Source organism: Mizuhopecten yessoensis, unplaced genomic scaffold, assembly GCF_002113885.1.
Source record: "Mizuhopecten yessoensis strain PY_sf001 unplaced genomic scaffold, ASM211388v2 scaffold10751, whole genome shotgun sequence".
NCBI classification, from domain to species: Eukaryota; Metazoa; Mollusca; class Bivalvia; order Pectinida; family Pectinidae; genus Mizuhopecten; species Mizuhopecten yessoensis.
In genome coordinates this window covers 685,579-708,621 of record NW_018408703.1, presented here as the reverse complement: position 1 = coordinate 708,621, position 23,043 = coordinate 685,579, and the positions used below count along the sequence as shown (strand labels likewise).

At 36.2% G+C, this 23,043-nt stretch overlaps 1 protein-coding gene across 1 annotated transcript; it reads left to right on the top strand.

The window, feature by feature from the left end:
• The first annotated feature begins 306 nt into the window (after positions 1 to 306).
• Positions 307 to 22,558, top strand: LOC110462132 (IgGFc-binding protein-like). Its single transcript, XM_021515977.1, has 13 exons — positions 307 to 374; positions 4,941 to 4,991; positions 6,181 to 6,266; positions 7,400 to 7,471; positions 8,004 to 8,121; positions 9,184 to 9,278; positions 9,472 to 9,540; positions 10,708 to 10,813; positions 17,335 to 17,472; positions 18,450 to 18,512; positions 19,168 to 19,227; positions 20,927 to 20,992; positions 21,302 to 22,558. The coding sequence occupies exons 1-13, from the start codon at positions 365 to 367 to the stop codon at positions 22,525 to 22,527; spliced, it is 2,160 nt and encodes a 719-aa protein (XP_021371652.1). The 5' UTR covers positions 307 to 364; the 3' UTR covers positions 22,528 to 22,558.
• The last annotated feature ends 485 nt before the right edge of the window (positions 22,559 to 23,043 follow it).

Genomic DNA, 23,043 nt, shown 5'->3' with positions numbered 1-23,043 from the left:
AGCAGTGTTCTGAGTGTAAATAATTATCAGGGCTAGACCAGTATTCGAACCACAGACTTCAGATTGTTACACTATCGCACAAACTGATTGAGCTAGTGGGACAGGGAACCTTAAAAGAATTTTTCTTAAATGTCAAATGACTAGTATTCTGATATTTCAGCAAATACATTCCTGGTATAGAGTGCTAGAAAGTTTTCTCCTGTAAATAACCTTGACCTGTTTTTGAGGTCAAAGGGATCAAATGCATAAAATAAACATTTAAATCGCCCACATTTGAAGATAAGGAAACCCTTCACCTATATAACATCGGCTTTATCTTAAGTGGAGTGGGCTCTGGTGTATCGCAGACTACAATTCACATGTGATGTTCATGGGTCAGTATGCTATCTTATTAAGTTTAAATGTATTATAAATTTTTTACAAACACACACACAATTTTATGTATTATAAATTGTAATAATAATTTAATAATTGTAGTAATAATTTAGTAATACAGTTTTATGTATTATAAATTGTATTACAATTTTTGGCCCCTCCAGCAGCACTGACGAGTCGTAGAATGACGAACTAGCTGATTATGCAGTGCAATTCATTAACTCATTCACCCCTGAAATTTCATAATGAACTATTCCAATCCTTGAATTGGAAGAGTTAAAATGTGTCTTCAGGGGTGAATGAGTTAACGGCATACTGCATTTCTTTCCTTCTTTGTACCATATAGCGACCACCTTGAAGATGTTGTCACGAAATTGGGTTGATGCAGCACAAATGACATACTATGTATATTACATAATAATTAATAATTATTTACCTAGCAGAGGATAATTAAAGGTAACAGATTGAAGGAAGGAAGGGGAATTTATTACCAGATTTTAAGGGTGCACTTACCTGTGTGTGAGTGAGTGAGTGTGTGTGTGTGTGAGTGAATGAGTGAGTGAGTGAGTGAGTGAGTGTGTGTGTGTGTGTGTGGAATGTTCCTCCTTGAGACGTTTCTCGTTCAATTTTCTACATTTAAGCTACATCCGTTTTCTTTGTCTTTTATAAGATATTGCTTTAAGATAGTGGTTACCTAGTTTCAATTTTTAATTTATGGTTAATTATTAGAAATTGATAATAATTTAATACCACTATTCATATTTCTTTACGTTATATGTCGTTAAGACAGTGTATTATTGGATGATATTTTATGTTAACTCTTTCACCACTGTAGACCATAATGGACTCATCCAGATCAATGCCTGGTAGAGTCTACTAAAGTTAGATAGGATTGAAAGGGTAAATCTGTTTATCACATGTGTCTATGTTTTTAACAGGTTAAGTCACCCGTAGCATAGCGCCTTATTGTTCGTCTTCCCTAAAGAATACTATTTTCTATTTTTGGTAATACAGATCATATATGCTGTTTCTTTGTGATATTTCAACACTTTAGATGATTTGAAAAGACATCAATGACCTCATCACTATATGGTAAATGTATGACAGAGTAAAACCCAAACAAATACAAAAAAAGTTGGGAGAAGGTTTCAGATAAACAAATGACCTTCAGACAGAAGGTTAAAAGAAGAAGTTTTGAATAAAAGTGTCAGTTGTATAAACAAAATTAGCGAACAAACTTCAGAGAAAAAATAAGAAAAACAACCAAGTTTCCGTGGGAGCATTTGAATAAACAAATGATCTTAATAGGATATTTTGAATAAGCAAACAAATAATTGTTCGTATAAAGAGAAAACAACAACTTCAGATTGAAACCTTGGTCTAAATAAAAGAATCTCAGTGAAATACTTTGATCAACAAGTAAAACAGTGGGAAAACAACCTTCATAAGAGAGAAGGATCATATTACACAAGAGGCCCAGACAGCCTGTATCGTTCACCTGAATATTTAAGCAGTCATAGGGAAACATTCTCATTAAATATTATACTGTACTACAAATATTTCACTCGCAAACTTTGTCAAAACCATCTGTTGAAACTACCAGCCAAATATTATTATATGATTCTATGCTTTTTGGTTCTTCCTCAGAAGAGTTTTGAAGTGTTTTACATATTTTCCCCTGTGACCTTGTAAGTAGATCAAGATCATTTTTATTCTCAAACTTTGTCTGGCTCTATCCCAGGAAGCCAACAGCCAAATATAAAGATTATATACCTTTCGGTTCTTTAGATAAGGTCTTTAAAAAGTTTGACATATTTGACCCCTGTGACCTTGAAAGTAGGTCAAGGTCGTTTTCATTCTCAAACTTTGTCAGGCTCTATCCAGAAAACCACCAGCCAAATATGAAGATTCTACATCTTTTAGTTTTTCAGAAGAAGTCGTTTGAAGCATTTGACATAGTTGACCGCTGTGACCATGAAAGTAGGTCAAGATCATGTTCACTTTCAAACCATGTCGTGCTCTATCCAAATAAGCCACCAGCCAAGTATGAAGATTCTATATCTTTCAGTTTGACACATTTGACCTTGAAAGTAGTTCAAGGTCATTTTTTTCTCAAACTTTGTCGGGCTCCTACAAACGAAGCTTTCAGCCAAATATCATGCCTCTAGGCCTATCCGTTCTTTAGAAGAAGTTGTTTAAAGGAAAAATTGACGGACGGACGATAGACCCCGCACCATGAATAAAGCTCATTTGCCCTTCGGGCAGGTGAGTTTAAAAATCCACATAGGAAACATTCTTAGAAGGAACCTGTTTGTAAACAAGCTCCTGGAGAAAGGTTTGGCTAAATAAACAAGCTCATGGAGAAAGGTAAGGATAAATAAACAAGCTCATGGTGAAAGGTAAAGATAAATAAACAAGCTCCTGGAGAACGGTAAGAATAAATAAACAAGCTCATGGAGAAAGGTAAGGATAAATAAACAAGATCATGGAGAAAGGTAAAGAAAAATAAACAAGATCATGGAGAAAGGTTAAGGTAAATAAACAAGCTCATGGGGAAAGGTCAGGTTAAACAAACAAGTTCTTAAAAAAGATGAAGATATATAAACAAGCTCCTGGAGAAAGGCAAGGATAAATAAACAAGCTCCTGGAATAAGATAAGGATAAATAAACAAGCTCATGGCAAAAGGTAAGGATAAATAAACAAGATCATGGAGAAAGGTAAGGATAAATAAACAAGCTCCTGAAGAAAGTCAAGGATAAATAAACAAGCTCATGGAGAAAGGTAAGGATAAATAAACAAGCTCCTGAAGAAAGGTAAGGATAAATAAACAAGCTCATGGAGAAAGATAAGGATAAATAAACAAGCTCCTGGAGAAAGATAAGGATAAATAAACAAGCTCATGGAGAAAGGTAAGGATAAATAAACAAGCTCCTGGAGAAAGGTAAGGATAAATAAACAAGCTCATTGAGAAAGGTAAGGATAAGTAAACAAGCTCATGGGAAAAGGTATGGATAAATAAACAAGCTCATGGAGAAAGATAAGGATAAATAAACAAGATCATGGAGAAAGATAAGGATAAATAAACAAGATCATGGAGAAAGGTAAAGACAAATAAACAAGCTCATGGAGAAAGGTAAGGATAAATAAACAAGCTCCTGAAGAAAGTCGAGGATAAATAAACAAGCTCATGGAGAAAGGTAAAGATAAATAAACAAGCTCCTGGAGAAAGGTAAAGATAAATAAACAAGATCATGGAGAAAGGTAAAGACAAATAAACAAGCTCATGGAGAAAGGTAAGGATAAATAAACAAGATATTGGAGAAAGGTAAGGATAAATAAACAAGCTTCTGGAGAAAGATAAGTATAAATAAACAAGCTCCTGGAGAAAGGTAAAGATAAATAAACAAGCTCCTGGAGAAAGGTAAAGATAAATAAACAAGATCATTGAGAAAGGTAAAGACAAATAAACAAGCTCATGGAGAAAGGTAAGGATAAATAAACAGGCTCATGGAGAAAGGTGAAGATAAATAAACAAGCTCCTGGAGAAAGGTAAGGATAAATAAACAAGCTCATGGAGAAAGATAAGGATAAATAAACAAGCTCCTGGAGGAAGGTAAAGATAAATAAAAAAGCTCCTGGAGAAAGTCAAGGATAAATAAACAAGCTCCTGGAGAAAGGTAAGGATAAATAAACAAGCTCATGGAGAAAAAGTCAGGATAAATAAACAAGCTCCTGGAGAAAGGTAAGGATAAATAAACAAGCTCATGGAGAAAGGTAAAGATAAATAAACAAGCTCATGGAGAAAGGTAAGGATAAATAAACACGCTCCTGAAGAAAGTCGAGGATAAATAAACAAGCTCATGGAGAAATTCAAGGATAAATAAACAAGCTCCTGAAGGAAGGTAAGGATAAATAAACAAGCTCATGGAGAAAGGTAAGGTTAAACAAGTGAGATTCAGGACGATGGGGTTAAGATAAACAAACATGCATCTTTATCTAGTTCATCTTAAATGAATTAACAAATTAAAAAGCATCTGAGGCAAAGATCATATAAACACAAACAAACTTTAGCGATCAGGTTCAGATGAACAAACAAATAACAGAGAAAAGAATATGCAAATTAACAGAGGGAAAGTTCAAAATAACAGTTAAACAAAACAAACAACTGAATTAAAAGAAAAAAAAACATCAGAGCTAAATTTTGATGAACAATGGAGGGAAAGTTCAAACCCAAATTTAACAAAACAAACTTCATAAGGGTTAGCTGAATAAAATATAGAGCAACAAGCCTTTCGGGGGAGGTTCCTATAAACAAATAAAAATCCTAAGCGGAAATGTGTTGAAAAACAAGCAAGTTAACACTTAAAGGGTAGCTCAGATGAACAACATCAGGGGAGGTTTTACATATACAGTGTTGAATAAGCAAACACGAGAGGAAAGGTTCAAGTAAATATACAAATCTTAAAGGGAAGGTTAATTCACATTTATAATTCAGTTCAGAGTTACCCAAAATAAGAGTTTATGATTTAACGAACTGATAAAAGTTGTTTATATTATTTCATAGGTACCTACACTTTTCTCGCCGCTTTCCTGGTCTTATTGGTTAGCCTACAACGTAAGTAGCCTCGGTGTACTGTTGCATTTTTACCTGTGTACATGTTTTGTGTATCTAATGGGTTTTGGCTCTATTTTGGTGTTAATGATGTATTTCTATAGCAAATACTTAATGTATATATATGAACGTATCTGTTATCAAGGCTACAATTACGTTTTTATACGCGTTCTACACAGATGCTTTGGTCTCGTTGTTACTCGAGGACGATGCATTTTGTTGTTGTTTGGCTCAATAATACAGCTTGCGATAGGGAAATTCTGGTTATCAGCAATAGTGCAAATCTATACATTAAACTCTAAACACGAAAAAAATTTAAACCAATTCTGCAGGGGGCCCTACATATGTCACCTCCAACAATATATCTGCTCTGGGGTACAGCAGGTCTATTACAGGTTTCTTCAATGTCTAAGCATCTGAAGACAGGGAAGAAAACAAAAAACAATCCCCGATTCTNGGGGGGGGGGGGGGGGGGGGGGGGGGGGGGGGGGGGGGGGGCGTTTGTGTACGCCTTGTGCCCATGTTTATGTTCTGTGCTTTGTTTTTGGAATAATTTATTTTTCTAGACCCCATATATAGAGGGTATTTAATGGTGTCTTCAGTCTTCAGTAATAAGAAATATATTTCACGAGTGTTGCTGATATTTTGATAATTTTCACAAGTGCTAGTAATTATCTATTAATTACATTTTTAAAGCATAAAACATGAAAAATGTAATGCATTAAAAAAGGGCGGGAATCAGAGGCTTAATAATTAGTGCCGTATTATAATGATGTCATGCTTGACAAGAAGGCTGCGCGCCATTTTACATGGGATACTAAACGCAATTCAGACGTTTTCTGCTATTTTCTGGTATGATTGCTTACACAAATGTTATTAATTGTATATTTATGTAAATACGTTTGATACTAGTTATCAGTTTTTTCAAGTTGATAGAATCCAATATTTCACTGGCAAAAATGTAATAGATTTATTTTGTAAATGGTACTATATCAACACGCTACACAATCTATTTCGTACCAGCTTCTATTTTGTGTGTTTGTAATACATATGAACATTGTATAATTTTGACATAAACAGCAATACCTTCCTGATAAGCTTATTGTTTATCTTTGCCTTCCATGAGAGGTATGCTGTTACTTTGTTCTCGTATCTCAAAACCACATTACGTTTTGGCATCACCTCTTGACAGATACCACCGCTATCCGATGTTTGAGTTGTGATGACGTCATACAACCACGTCACTGCTCTGTTATCAAACACTGTCCAGATGGTGACGTAAGTAGAGAAAATGATACTATGTGTTAATATGGCCTTGTCTCTTGCGCCCTTAGGAAAAAGTAAGAATCATGTCTCTGACTTAATCGGGGAAAGCCTCCTAGCAGCAATTCCTCACTTTTGGCCTTTGTGTTGAGTGTTCGCCAAAGTGGGGTAAGCAATGAGTTTTGCCCCCAGGCTTGGACATACCAAAGCTCTTAAAAATGATAGTGGTTATACTCTGCTTAACTTTCAGCATTTAAGGTAATGACAACAAATGGTTTATCCGTTGTCGGTAAAATGTGACCAGTTTGAATACTGTGCTTGTTGCCTTCGGCATGGCATTTAAGTTAGGTAGCACTTTAAAGTCGACATCAGATCCGTACTATCGCAAGGAGGTATTACACCAACATACCCTGCCTCCAGCACTCACTCATACACACACGCATGCATACATTACACACATGAAGGCACGTCCTTAAATTACCTTAACTGCTTATAGGACGTTAAACGAAACAAGAGGGCCAGAGGGCCTGTTTCGCTCACCTGTTTCTTTTGTTATATGAAACTGACATATAAGTAGCTTCAGACCAAATTTGGAAACTAAAACAAAAGACATTTTAACATCTCTTAAATGGTTCTTCATGTATTGTTTTTTGAAATATTTTTACGGGCATTTTTTCATATCTGATGTTTTTCATGACAATTTTGACCTGAAGTATCAATAATGAAAGTTAAGGATTTTCTTACCACTGCCAAACATTGTTACTATACAATTGGATATTTCCTAGTATGACATTACTTTTAATAAATCATCTCTAAAAAAAACATATATTGTGGAATGTTTATGAAAAAATGAACTAGATATTAACAACAACGTTGTCTTTAGTGTAAAAATGAAATGGGGTCAGATCAGGATTTGAACCAGGGCCCTCTGGTCATTTTAATGTCAATTTAACTTACGTTGTGGTGCTGTAGGTGTTCGTTTTATACAAATTTCTGCATTGAATCAAGAGATAATCACATCTGTATAATTTGACCCTTTGAACCTGGTTATTACTACTAGCTTTACGTAACTACTGTCTTTATCTTATCTAAAACCGTTTTTCATAATTGAGAGGAATTTGACAGAAAATAATCCCATTCTCTTCCAGAGTTGTGTGACTCAAGCTTACAGGAACGAGAACGGAGAATACCTGTATGACCTCGGCTGTATGTCCGCACAGGTAACTGTACCAGTATTCTAATGGAGAGAATGTTACCAAGTGTTCTTAAATAAATATATACAATAGATAAATACGATTTAATAAACAAACAGCAAATAAAATATGAAGGTAAAACGTGTATATCGCGATTTTTCATAATTAATCTAAATAAACAGTATATTGTTGGCCCGTAGTTTTCTTTCTGAAACAGTTATTATCTCTTCAATTCTAAAATATCTAAAATTGTTGGTCTGTTCAAAAAGGCATAACCAACCATAGCTAGCTGTTGTCTGTTTACCTTTTCATTCGTTTGACGTCATTTCCTTTTAATGTTTCATTTACTTTTTTATTGTTCATAATGGCTTCGTTTGTGTTGATGGGCCGTTAAAAATACAATTACTATATTTCTGAATGATCAGCTATTACCTTTAGTTCAATTTACCAAATATGACGGTCATTCTGCATTAAATGTTTTATATATTTCTACGTTCGATCATTATGATACGGACAGTTGTTATTATTGTGTTTAAGTCTGGGTTTTTTGTACTTAAAGAGGTGCTCCTTTAGCAACACAGCCCGGAAGGCAGGCACCATAGGTAAACACGTCGAGTCTTTATGTACAGAGTGTTGCCATAGTGACTTGTGTAACGCAGCCGGGTGTGGTACGGACGGTAAGTCATACTGGGCAATAGTCTTTTAGAGCTGAAGTTGATTTTTCATTTTATAACGATAGCGGTTTTGGCTTTTGACATTTTGACTTAAAACGCAATTCCAAACCAGCACTAAGAGCAATGAAGCTACCCAAATAATATTTGAAGAAACAAGTGTGGACGAACGTTATAACATTATCAAATAGCAAACCACTGGAAAATAAATTCATTGTCCCTTAACCCTGTCACCCCTATGTAACTATAGTAAACTCTTCCATGCATTGATCTGGATGAGTCTATTAGGGTCTATAGTGGTGAAAGGGTTAAAATAAGTTATACTATTGGCTTATCTACGTCATACTTATCTTTCTTATTGAAAATCCTCTCAATTATTTTCTTTTCACACATTTCTACCAAAAACCATCTGCAACACCTGGTATCTCTATTTTTTCACGTTCCTACTACTACTACTAATAATATACAACATTTGATATAGCGCCCTATCTAGCTAACATAAACCACTCTAAAGCGCTTTACAGTACATAGATATACAATTTTATACAGTCAATATAATAAGCATATATATTAATCAATACAATATTGAGGAATTTGCAGGAGCTGCCTTATCATGCGCTAACTACTAGTCATATGCCACCTGGATAATATCTCCCAATGTGTGTATGCCTGTATGTGTGCTGGAGATGTATTGTGTTCTGTTTGTAGTGGGACCGTGCTTCCAACGGTATCATTTATAGTGCCACCTCACTTGAATGCTACAGCACAGATACTGCAAAACCCACCCCAGACCATTTTATACTCCACCTGGGTTGTTGAAGTTGTGTGGGCAGGAGAAAAACACTTTTCTCTAATATTCTATGCGTACGGCGACTTCGGGGATCGAACCCCGGCCGCCTGCTTGGAAGGCCGGAGTGTTAACCACTCGACCAATCTTTCTTTCCAGCGGTTTCTCCTTAGACACCATTCGTTGAATGACCCTAGCTATCGCGAGGGCAATAAAGCTTAGACGAACAAGTGAACATTTTTTACTACACATAAGAATACTTATACATTGTATCTGTATAGGATTTCCGAGCAGAAGAGGTCCCGTATGCTTAGATTGTCCCCAGTCAAGGGATCCTGCTTTTTGTGACGTCATATCCGTTTGTCTTGAAGGAGAGGTAAGAATTATTATAAATATAAGTTTGAATTCGAAAAGACAAACTTGTTGATGTGAGTAAAAGAATTGTTCAATTGTTCGGTAAACGGCAAGTAATTAAACAAATATAAACAGCAGCCATATGCCTTTGTTCTACATTGATTAGAGCACGTGTGAGTGTTCTAAACTTAAGTAATCATTATTTTGTTCAACAGTTTTGTCACGTTGAAGAGACACACCAGTTCGGAGATGTATTCTACAAAACAGGCTGTTTGCGGGATTCAGTGAGTATTTTACACAAAAGAGACTTTTTTACGTAAATATTTTTCGTTCGTAACAAAGCAAACAAGAGTGCAACCCTGGCCTGTTATGTAATGTTGCTGGCAAAATATTGTTGCAGTAATTCTAAACAGATGTATTCTATATAAATCACATCACGTGATAAATTTAACAGAAATTTTGATATTTAGACACACAAACACACACACAACCAAAAATTGAAATTAAAAATTCCATGAGTATAACTACAGATTTACCCACAGCCGATCCTAAACTTTACCACTATAGTTATTCAGGAAATGTGGATGGTCAAAACGAATAATTTAAAATGTTAACACACTTTTTTCATACTTTTGATCACGTTTACATTACAAATCAGTTTAGTTCAGAGGGATATTTAATTGACAGAAAAGATCTTGCATATAATAGCGCTATGAACAGTATGTAGTTTAGATAAATGATAATAATCCCTGCCAAGACAGCTTTATTGACAGAACATAACGATATATGTTAAGTGCACGATATATTTAATAATTAACATAACGAGACAGTGACCCGACAGAGTAAAACGTTAGCTAAAACTTTAAACGTTGATTTATAATTTATAAATCCCCCAAAAAATGTACATGGTTTTCATTAGGAATATGCTTATTTACAAATATCTTATCCGGCTAATATAGTAGAGTTGTTTAAGAGACACAGTAGTCTAGTGGTAGGACGCCGGGATCGTGACCGAAGGATTGCGGGTTCGAGTCACGTCACGGCACTGTGTTGTATCTTTGAACAATATACTTTACTTCGCTTGTTCCAGTCTGCTCAGTTGTAAATGAGAAGGTGATTGGGCAGTGCAAGAATTGTTGAATGCTAGTTGTGAGCGCCGAAATGGCAGCACTGGCTGTATGCTCCCTAAGGATTTGAGAAAGATATTGGCTAGTTGCAAATGTCATATAACCATGGATAATAATTTGTGAACCGCTTTGAGACGACCTACGAACGAGGTTGTGATAAAGCGGTATAAGAGAACCTCAAATTATTATTACTACTATAAGATATCAAATGGTCGACATAAACCTATATATTGATTTAATATAAGTAGATAGAATATATTTGGCATTTGAGTTTGATTATACCATTTATCTTATTGGATAGAAATATTTGTATTCCCTGTACAGGAATGTGCTTCTCCTCCTGTATATAACCCAGTAGCAGTTGGAAGACGATCTACTACACGTCATAACTGCTTCTCCTGTTGTTCCGGTGACCTCTGTAACGCAAAATGTAAATATCATTCACATGAAAACGTATAATTGTTGGTGAATTTGGCAGTAACCTGGAATGCACAACTCCCCTCGACTGAATATAAAAAGTTTACACCAACCCTCTACTAATGGTGATATGCATACCCTCAATAGACTGGGGGCAAAGATAAATGTTCCTGTCACGGATACCATATCTGCGGCATTATACGAAAGCCTATTAGGGTCACTTATAAGAAAATAAAGCACTGTAAAGTCGTAATAGCGCGAAACAAACACAATGTTACGCGAAAAAGCACGTGAATTCGAAAATAATCACGTAATAACACGCACAAATGCGTAATAACGCAAACAAACACGTTATAACGCGAAAAAGCACGTTATAAAGCGAAAGTAAAACTCGTAATAATGTGAAAAAACACGTTATAACGTAATATTAACACGCAACAATGTGAAAGTAAAAGTCGTAATAACGTGAAAAAGCATGTAATAAAACACGTAATAACATGTAAAAACACGTAATAACGTAATATAGACGCGTAATAAACGTGAAAAAACACATAATAACTTAATATAGACGCGTAATATCGTGAAAAACCCGTAATAATGTAGTATAAACACGCAATCATGTGAAAAAAACACGTAATAACGTGAAAAAAACACGTAATAATGTGAAAAAATACATAATAACGTAAAAAACACCACTTGTTTTAACCCGAAAGTAAAAGTTGTAATAACGTCAAATTGAAAATGAGAGTATTACATACGATAAGATTGTATATAAAGCTCCCTTTTCATACTTGGTCGAGAAGCACAATGAATGCAGAGTTGATATTGTTCATTAAGAAGATTTCGGTGGAGGCTGGATAAAAAGGTAAGATATATTTAGTATTATTATTATTATATATTTTGGGTGAGTTGTTCAAATTACACGTCACCAGGACGTGACCAAAGGTTATTGCCAGTAGTGGCATGTAAAGTAAAAAATTGTTATATATTCCTTAATTTGTAGATTTTCATACCCTCGCCGCAAAGGAAATTTAATTTATATATAGTATTCGCTTTGTCCGTCCGTCCTCACTGTATTTTCCGGGAGATATATCAGCCATTGTTTCATATATGGGCATCAAAGTTTTTACATAGGTACAACATGGGAAGTAGATGTTTCGCATCCTAAAATGAGGTCACTGTGACCTCAATTTGACCTTTGAACTTTACCTCAATATGCTGGAACAGTGGTTTCCGGAATATATCTCGGCCATTGTTCCTCAAATGGGCATCAAAGTTCGTATATAGGTACATAATGGGACGGTGGTGTGCCACATTCTGAAATGAGGTCACTGTGACCCCGATTTTGCTATTCACCTTGACCTCAAGTACTGAAATAGTGATCTCCGGAGTATATCTTTGCCACTGTTTCATGAACAGGTATCAAACTTTGTATATATGTGCATCATGAAAAGGCAGATTGTCATATCCAAGAATGAGGTCACTGTTGCCTCAATTTAACCTTTGAAATCGACCTTAAGTACTAAAATAATGATTTCCCGAGCATATCGCAGCCACTGTTTTATGAATGGGCATCACATGGTACATCATAGGAAGGCATTGTGTTACATCCTCTGATGATATCACTGTGATATCTATTTGACCTTTTACCTTGATCTCAACTACTAAAACACAGTGTAACACAGGTTTCCGAAGCATATCTCGACTACCAATTCATGTACAGAGTTCAGACTTGATGTGAGTTTACTTTATAATCAAGAAATATGTCAGATAATACTATCTATTCAATTCAACCTCAATATGGCCTGAACTTTAAAACACAGTGTAGGCGTAGATTTCCGGACGATATCCTGGCTACCAATTAATGCATAGATGTCTGATTTGATGGGAAGGTCAGGTGGTCACGGTGTAGAGTGTAACAATAGTGAAATTAGGTTCATAAGGTCAATGTTCAATTGTTTGACCTTGACATCGAGTACCGACACTATTTATATAAGAACAGATATGCAGGGAATGGGAGTATACTTTCATTATTACCACACAATGTATAGACTTAGCATATAGAAGGTCGGGTTTTTATTTATACACGGAACTAGTAAATACTTTGAGAGTATGATGCAATGTTGGTTAGAATCAAACAAAAAGCAATGTGAGCAAAGTCATGATCAGCAGGTTCGAGGTCACATTTCGTACTCGTGTATCTTACATTGTAAATATTGTCGGGCGAAACCTACATTTCTATTTCTTATTGATTTCAATTTTCATAATGAAATATTTCAAATCATAAAGCATTTATCTATCTTTATATACATATAACATTTCATAACCTAATTTCAATACACCACTTTCCTCTGTAAGTCCGCCCGAAGAAGCCCAGGAAGGCAGAAAGGCATATCGGTCGGCCTTGTATATATATGTTTATACATTTTCTTACTGAAAACAATTAAAAAGTTCTATTAAGTGAATAAGAACAGAAAAAACGAAAATAAATACGTTATTCACATTGATAAGAGCTAGTAGATAATATCATTATACATACCTGAAAATGAAAACACTGTATGTATATGACATATATTAAATGCTTTTACCCTAAAAGTTGATTTCCGGAAGAAATGTATATTTTGTGGAGGTGAATATAGGAACTATAAAGGTTGAAGTTGGGTACTCTTGATATAATCATTTCTGAGCACGCCGCCATCCTCATAACACAACACAAGGACGCTACAATAATGACTGTTGTATGAAGTAGATAGCTTTCTTTGTAATCTGAGGCAATGTGATGAAAGGAAAGACATATATTTATCCTATTGAACTAGAATGTACAGACACACGAGGAGTGTAATTGTGGTATTCAAAAATGTTTAATGTCATTGGAAAATGTTCTTCCTAAGAGATAACACTTGGTCAGTCAACGTTGAATATTGATATGAGTTGGAACGTTAAACAATTCAAATTTGACAAAACTCTTTTGCTAAATGTCACATGACCTTAAGTTAGATGACCTAGTAGTTATATGGTCAAGTATGTATTCCGTAAGTTTTGAACATAAGTACGTAATATTATTAACTCGTCTGGAATATTAGTATATACTAAATTGTTAACAAATGACATATCTTTTGAGCTTTTGAGCGGAGGTCGCATATGATATGACTTAAGCAGTGGACATTACAACGCAAGCATAGATACGCAGTATTGATAACCCTTTGTGTGTTTTGTCATGACAACCTTCTTATTTGCCATTTTTTGGTATTTCAGAATTTCAGATAACCCAAGATCTTGTAAACCATATCAGTGACGACGAACTATCATTCTACTTACCTCACCATGGCGATCGTTTATGATTAAGAGCTCATTTGCGTAATCAGGAAAAACACGAAAAGAACACCCCCCCCCCCCCCAAGACTTTTTACTGTTCTACGACAAAAACTTCATACGGCGTAAGGCAATGCTGCAGAAACAGAAGAAAAAGAAATGAGGAATCATCATCGCCAATTCGGTATTCGGTAAATAAAAATCGGATGGATATACAAAGCCCACCAGCGTAGCATCCAGATAGGGAAGAAAAACGGATGAGGCACTAGAAACACAGAAATCGAAAATTCGGTAAGAAATAATGGAAGAGGCTATCAAATTGTTCTTTTCCAGAGGTGTGTCTTCAAAAGGACCCTTTGATCTATGGGATTTTTCAGACCGCCCAACTGAAGACGACATAACATTAGCAGCCATGTACGAGAAGACAAAGATGTCGCTTTTACGATTTTACTTGGCGGCATCAAGTAAAAGCAGCGACGATACTCAAATTTTGAAGAATTGCCGGAGTCCTCCACAGCCGTATCTGGGGCAACATCCGAAGACTCTGAATCGATGCTACCAGATAGGCAAGAATGTGAGTAACGGGGACATCCTTTCTCCTGCGATGGAGCTTGCGGGACTACCAATACCAGATGCTGATGATGATTTCCTCCCTGATCCAGCGTTGTTTTCTCCAACTGTAATGGAGGTTACGTTAAAACTCCATCGTGGTCAATTGTTAAAAGAGGTTATCGATACATTCATTGCAATTGATCCTACCATAGACATCTTGTCTATCCAGATACTGATACCAGACGGCAGTCTAGAGGCCGTAGAAGATGGCGGTTGTGTGATCAGAGATGATTTGTCAGATTTTTAGAATGTATTCTACGACCACTGTACGCTTGGTACACAGTTCCGGATCCCATTTCATCGATATGACTTCGGTGAGAAACAATGGCAGTCGATTGCAAATACCATAGTATTTGGATGGAAGACATGTAGATACTTTCCCATACAGTTGTGCTTACCTCTCCGCCAGCTTTGTCTGAATGATAGTGTTTCATCTCCTATTTTGAATGCGTTCAACGAAGTCATTACGCGGGATGAGGAGGCTCTGACCGACTTCGAATCAGTTGACCAAGACGACCTAGATATACTTGAAATTCATGAATCGAAGACATTTTCTACTGTACTAAACAGTTCCAAGGTTTCTGACGGAAATCGCTCACAAAGAAATTATTCAAGCACCCATGTTCGTTGCTGACTGTTTCCAGCCTCTTCTGAAGCAGCTTGGCATTTCTGAAGAACGTCTGAATAATCTTTACACCGACCTCATTCCGACACCAAAGCTTGTGAACAAGGCCCCAGACCGTATATCTGAAGAAGAGCAATCCTTCACAAACCACCTCAAACGGTTCATAAGGAAACTCAGCGATAGTGTCCTACGCAAGTTCGTTAGATTCTGCACTGGGTGTGACCTGGTATTAAAGAAGGAGGTCAAGGTTGCATTTGTGAATGTCATCGGCCTAGCAAGAATACCAGTGGCATACACGTGTTCCTGCCTTCTGGAGAGTTCTAGGACCTACGAGAGCTATCCGCAGATCAGATCATGCCAATATTCGAGTTCAATGTTTGGATCATGGACATAAGTTGAAAATTTGCATGTATATGCTGAATGTTAAAATTGAGATAGTTTTTGAGTCAAGGATATTCTTTATACTTAGCCGCTGATGACTGATGTTTAATAGACTGTGAAATATATTTTTCAAAATGTTTGTATTTTGCTTTTAGAAATTCCATAACATACTGTACGTATCTAAAACTTGAGATATACTCGAAATTAGATTCGAATTATGTTGCCTGGTATTCATTAGCGTCAAGTTCAATTGGTGTCCAAATCCAACCAGAAACGTAGATGTATTTACAAATAGTTCTAATTTTCCTTAAATTCCATAAAAAAAGGCTGACTTCTGATACCTATTATTCAGTGTATGATGAGAGAGTATCTTATACGATTCGAATCAATTGCCGTAATCGTATGAAGAGATGTCTTGCTCCATTTGAATCGGTAGGCTTTGACAAGTTGTTCTCCTCCATCAGCAATGTACACAGCTCAACAACTGTCTCGTCTGCACAAGTTAAAGTTTTTGGTATGGTTTCCTCTGCGCAGATCGTGATATCATTATTATTCACAAGACAAAGCTGATCTTCTGCATGACACAGCTTGGGTAATGTACACATAAGAATTGCCACCAGCAACACCGTTAGTTTTTGACTGAATGACATGATTATTCCATGTTTCTCGTCAAGATTCGCCCATTTCTCGTCAAGAAACACACACCGTCAAGCAGACCTGAATAATTCTTCCTCCTGAATGATCCTATTGACTTCAACTTTCTTATCAGAGTAGAAATGCGAAGCATAACTCTATCTGAATAATGAGCTAATACAACTAGAATTTCTGTGTTGTTAAGTCCTAATTGGAAAAACAGTTTGATGCGTTGGTTGATAAACATTGTGATTTCAAGTTCACAACGAGATGAAAACTCAATGTGTCGTCTATAAATACGCAGTTTAAACACGTTATTGCGTGTTTTTTTGTGCATTATTACTTTTACTTTCGCATTATCACGTTTTTTTTACGTAATTACGTACTCTTTCACGTTATTCCGACTTTTACTTTTGCGTAGTAATGTGTAATTTTACGTTATTACGTTTTTTTCGCGTTGTTACGAGTTATTTGAGTTTTGCGTAATAATGTGTTTATTCGCGTAAGTACGCATTTGTACGCTTTATAACGTGATTATTAACCGTAATTGCGTGTTAATTTCGCATTATAACGTATTTGTTTTACGTAATAACGTGTTTATTTGTCTTTATAATGTGTTTATTTTCTCGTAATAACGTGTTTATTGTACATTATTACGTATATTTGCGCATTAAAACGACTTTACGTTTGCGTAATAACGTGTTGATTCACGTTAGTATGCATTTGTGCGCTTTATAACGTGATTATTTGCTAATGAACGTGTTTTTTCGCTTAAGAACGTATTTATTTAGCGTTATTACGACTTTTCAATATTTTATTTTTTTATGAGTGACACCAATAGGCTTCGTTACATCGATTTTAGCAAGCCTTGTGTCATGATTTGTTTATAATAATTTAAGTTCGAGTGAAAATTTCAAGCTAACGTTACGATAGTGTTTTAATAATAAGGTCTTAATTCTATTTTTGTCCAGGCAGTAATGCTTCGTCCAATCCAGTGATATGTGAAGACAAGACCCCTGATTGTCCTTTCAACAAAGACCATCTGAAAATTTGTAGCGACACCGAGGCAGCTAGAAGGATGGGATGCCTCAAAACATGTAATTTGTGTAGTAAGTATGATATGTAACGAGTATAATGTACATGCAATTCATGTATTCGTTTAATTAGTCAAACATTTTGTAAATTGTGTGGAAGTTTTATCTCCGTACACAATGGCATCTCTGTTATTGTGTGTGACGAATAATTTGGTGTTTATAACGCCATGATATTATGTCTTTGCGTTTTGCAGAGTTATCTTCTCTTATGAGCAGGTATTGATTGTTACGTCATTTGTTTGTGAGAGTAACGTCATCAATTTTTGAGAAATCGAGGTAATTTTCTCACACAAACCAATGACGTAACATTCAATACCTGCTCACAAGAGAGGATAATTTTGCAATACGCAAAGACGGAATAACAGTATCAGAGCGAGGTTATGGAAACCCCTGTGGCCTGTTCGTTAATGCGGAACATCCGTTATTAAATGTAACAATTTTGGGTATAAATCCTGACGGATCTGCAAATGTTTATGCAGGCCTTGTAAGGCTTTGTCAAGGCTCGCCTGAAAGCAGCATCAGATTACTAGGTCCGACCTTATTCAATAAACGAACAACTGTGTTCCGACCGGTTCAACCGTTGTAACGAAAACGGCCCAATAGTGAAATGGGCAGACTAAAGTATCCGAAAACAAAACAGTCTCGACTACGGTACTTTTCTATTTCTAACCTCATTTCTACCATCCTTCACTATGCTTCACTTTGTCGAATGTGTAGTGTAAGTTTAGTTGCAATGTTTTCTGCCGTGTTTAAGTCGTGGATACATCGTTACTAGGAAGTATCGATGTAAAATAATTACCAATAGACAGGTTCTTTAGTTTCAATATATTATTTCGGCTTTATTATTCATTGTGTGTTAAATACTCTATGATTACTGTATACATATGTTATTTGGTAGAGCAACTGGTCAAAGACTTGATATAGGTCGTATATATAGAAATGTTTTATGTTTTTCCACTACAGGGAAACATTTTTGATTTTTTTCTTTCTAGGTAGTGTTGCCACATCGATTGTATCATCGGCTATTCCGACGACGACAACACTAGGCCCAAAAGGTCATTGTGAATACATCTGCGCTTCTCATTAGGATCAAATAATAAGCTACTATTTTGGTATCACTACTATAAAACGGTTTACAATTTGTAGACCGATATTTTTTAGTCAAGTTTATGAAATGAATACTCAATACAGAATAATAGAATAATTGCATAAAAAAGGACGGAAAAAAATAAATAAGTAAGGAAATACGGAACAAGGGACGAATACAATATTCAAGCATGAAAGATTGTCACTGTTTGGTCAGCTGTTCATTTCAATAAAAATGTTTAATCAATGACTTCATATCAAAAGCCTACATTACTTAAAATAATAATAATGATAAACACTGGAGAGGTTAGTTGGACCAATAAATGGTTGATATAAAATGTTAAACGACATGACATAAAACAAACAAAAAAGCAAACGACACTCCAATTTGGATATGGAATATGAATTTGTTTATTTATATCTTCGGGGACAGACGAACAGTTTGAATAGAAGGGATTTTCAGTTTTTCCAAAAAGATTTAAGACTTACTATGCTTTATATTAGATCGTGAAGTTGAACAATGGACATTTTAGTCTCTTTTCAATAACTTGTTTTAAGTTTAAATGTCTTTGATGAAACATACTGAAGTATGGGATTTATATATTCTTTGTCTTATGACTCTAGTCACCACGTCACCAGCACCGTCAACAATGCCGTCTTTACCACTGGCGCCAATACAAATAGGTGAATATAACACTTGGTATATGCTTCATGCTATGATTTAAATCAGTGCTCCGTATGTATCGTACAAGAGTAGCGTATTGCACCTTGGGAACTTTTTATAAAATACTGTTTCTAGCGACAACGATAGAACAGTTTAAAATACACTAAAGGTAACTTAAAGAATGTTGACTTTCGGTGTCGCTGGTAAAAATAATCAATCTTGTTTTCGATTTGGGAGGGACAGTCAAGGAGATCAAGCAGACCAATCGTATTCAGGCGGCATCTCAAAATGTTTTTATAATGGCAATAAAGCAACCAGGGGCAATATGTCCATAAAAAAACCTTCGCAACTGTTGTTTGTTGATATATAATAAATTTACATCTAGAACGAGTTGTTCTTTCTGATAGTAACATTGACCTTTGGAAAACCATTCTAAAATGTTGGGGTTCTTTCTTCCGCTTCTGAAACTAACGTACCAAAACGTGAGCTTTGTGAAATAATTTGTTTTGAAGTTAAATTGAGAAAACATTTTCATTTATGAGTGACCTTGACCTTTGTCGACCTTTACAGTTTTTTTTTATAAAACCGTGACATCGACATTTGACGCTTTATACCAAAACTTACTACGACTCTTCCTGTTCTTCTGGGTAATACACAGCATCCGGGTAGATAATTTGTAATGTAATGTATAATTATATTGGTAGTAATTGTGACATTGAACTTTTGCAGGCCATGCCCTGAGACAATGGAGTTTTTCTTCTCCCTCAGACAAATAAGTCCGTGCTTTGTGTGATCAGTTGTGTAAAGTAATAACCCGGACAAGAACATTCCATATTTAGTAAGTGACCTTGACCTTTGGCGAATCACGTGCCAATTGCACAGGATTTGTTCTGAAGTTATACAAGTAATTCCTACTGTGAAAAACCGTTTTATATACGGTGTCAATGACCTCTGATGTACAAGTCGTAAAAGCATTGTCGTTCTTTCCCTTCCCTTGTGTAAACCACACACAAAGCTTTCGCTTTATGAAACTATTTGTTCCGAAACTTGAAAAGACAGGAAGCCAAAAATATAGAAAATAAGACAGTGATTGAGGTCATGGAAATGACTTTATATCGATATGAACAGAAAGGCAAGTTGGGAATTTACTGCACCGGTGCGCATATTTTAAGGGGGAAACATAGGGAGCAGTTCGGCTTGAAAGGCCGGATAAAAGAAGGACTAAGTTTTGGTTACAAAGAGATGGATGTGTTATGATGTAGGAAAACTATTTGAATGAAAGAATCAGCCTTAATGCCTAATTACAGACTAAGCTAAGTAGGTGAGGAAGGCGTTGGGTTTCATCCCCAGGCCGGGGCATTCCTAAGTCCTTCATGGTAGTTGTTATTCGCTTGGTTAACGTTCAGTATTTAGAGAAATGGCAACAACTGGTTCACCCGTTGTCAGTATACTGTGACCGGGCGGATTGCTGTGCTAGGTGCCTTTGGTATGGTATTTCAGTGAGATAGCAATATGAAGTCAGCATCAGATCCGCGCTATCAAAATTAGACAATTACACCAACGCATCCCGTCTCCAGCACACAAACACATGCACGCACATGGAGGCACGTCCTGATATGTTAGCTATTAATAGGACGTTAAACAAAGTAAAATGAAAGCAAACCCGTAGGGTTTGAGGAACAAAAAATGTAAAACCTTACATTTCCGTTTTGTTTACAGGAACTGTTACCCCATCGGTTGTACCATCAACAATAGCGAAGACAACAATGACGCCAGTTCATCACAGTAAATAAACATTTACATAACTAATAGTCATTAGCAACGCAATATGTTTGAATGGGAGTAACACATTGCATAGTGGAATTTTGTATACGCCCACTTCCTTGTCTATGAAATGAAAACAGTTTACAATTTTTAAATAAAAAAATATGGTAAATTTAATGTACACATTTGTGTCGTCAAAAAGATAATGATAAAAAGGAATGAAGATTTAGTTTAGAATAAGAAAAGTCTACAGGGTTAGACATTGTTTTTATACTGTTTGTATAAAAAGAGTATCATGATAATAACACTAAGTGTTATATTTTGTTTCAGGTTTTAAAGGAAAAGAGGTTTTCCTGATGTTCATGGAAAATTACTCGTATATCTACTCTCTTGTAAAATTGAGTGCTATTGTAACATTCGAGTCCCCTAATAGCCAATTGCGGGTAACGACGTGTGATGTAACCAAAACAACACGTGTCTCTGGTCCAGCCAATCAGATTGACATAGATGCTAACTTGACAATGAGAAGCAACGGCAAGACAAGTAAAGGGATAATTTTGACCTCTGACACACCCATATCCGTTACGGCATTCAATTCAAATGACCTTGGCTTATTCGAAGGGTACCATGCTTTACCTATAGAAACACTTGGCACATCCTATATCGTGGGAACTTCCATACCGGAGCCTCTTACAGGGTCTTCCTTTGCTGTAGGGGCACCGTACGACAACACGGAGGTCAACATTACACTCAGTACTTCGGGTGTTTCTGTTCCCGGTCAGTATCACAGGGAGGGAGACAAAATCACCGTCGTACTGGACAAACTGGACACGTTCTATATCGAGACTAACTCCAAAAGTCAGGACTTGACAGGTACGCGTATTGTAAGCAATAAGCCCGTAGCGGTAGTGTCTGGTAATCTTTGCTCTAATGGACAGGACCACTGTAACCATCTTGTGGAGTATCTGCCTCCTGTGTCCACATGGGGCTCCAAGTTCATGGTACCACCTATCATGAACACTACCAGAGGAATAGTCAGGGTTGTCTCATCAGTAAATACTACAAATGTCAATGTCAATTCTTTAGGCTCTAACAAAACGTATACAATCTCAACAAATTTTATAGATATAGACACGAATTCTTCACAGCCGTACGCCATTTCCAGTGATCAACCTGTACTTGTCTTACTGTTTCCGATAAAATCATCCATAGGGATGACCCTAGTTCCTTCCATAGACCAATTTGCACACGACCCTGTTCTGGTCTCGCCCCCTTATGGAACCACAACCTTTGAGAACTACATTGTAGTAAGTATTCGGACTAGTGACGAATCCGGTCTACAGCTTCGCTCCGAGGACGGGACGGACTTGCCTCGCATTGGGTCAGTGACATTTCCTGATGCTGTCGGTGAGGAATATAGTTTTATATCGGCCACCTGCAACAACCACCAGAACTGTTCTGTCCAACATACCGACGACAACGCTGTATTCAGTGTTATTTCGTACGGATTAAACGGTTCCAAATTGTACGCAGATCCCGCCAATCTCTCGCTGTAACTTGAATTTATAAGAATAAATTATTCTCATACCATCGAAATATTCGAAATGCATTTTTCTTATTTTTTGAAAGCTACAATGTACACAATATGGTTAAATTTAGAGTGATGTTTACTAGCGGGAAATATTGTAAAGCTATCTCATAATTTTCAATTCAAACGGTGAATTGTTTGGGCAAAACAATTATTATTTTAAATTTCTTGCTTTTTTAAACATTGCAGAACGACAAAAACAATTAAATTTACAAATTAGTGCCATGGAAAAGATGTTTTACGAATAAGTATGTGTTTTAGGAAGAATACGACAGAAAGAGACGTGTAAGAGAAACACTTGTCAATGTTAGAGAAAGTCTGCTGGCTGTGAGCAGACCTGGCACATCACGGTCGTTTGATGGTGCGAGATATACAGAGAATAATACATGCATTTTTCCATATCACACCCAGTGGGCCCTCGGATTGGTTTGGTTTGGTTTATTATTGTTTAACGTCCTATCAACAGCTATGGTCATTTAAGGAC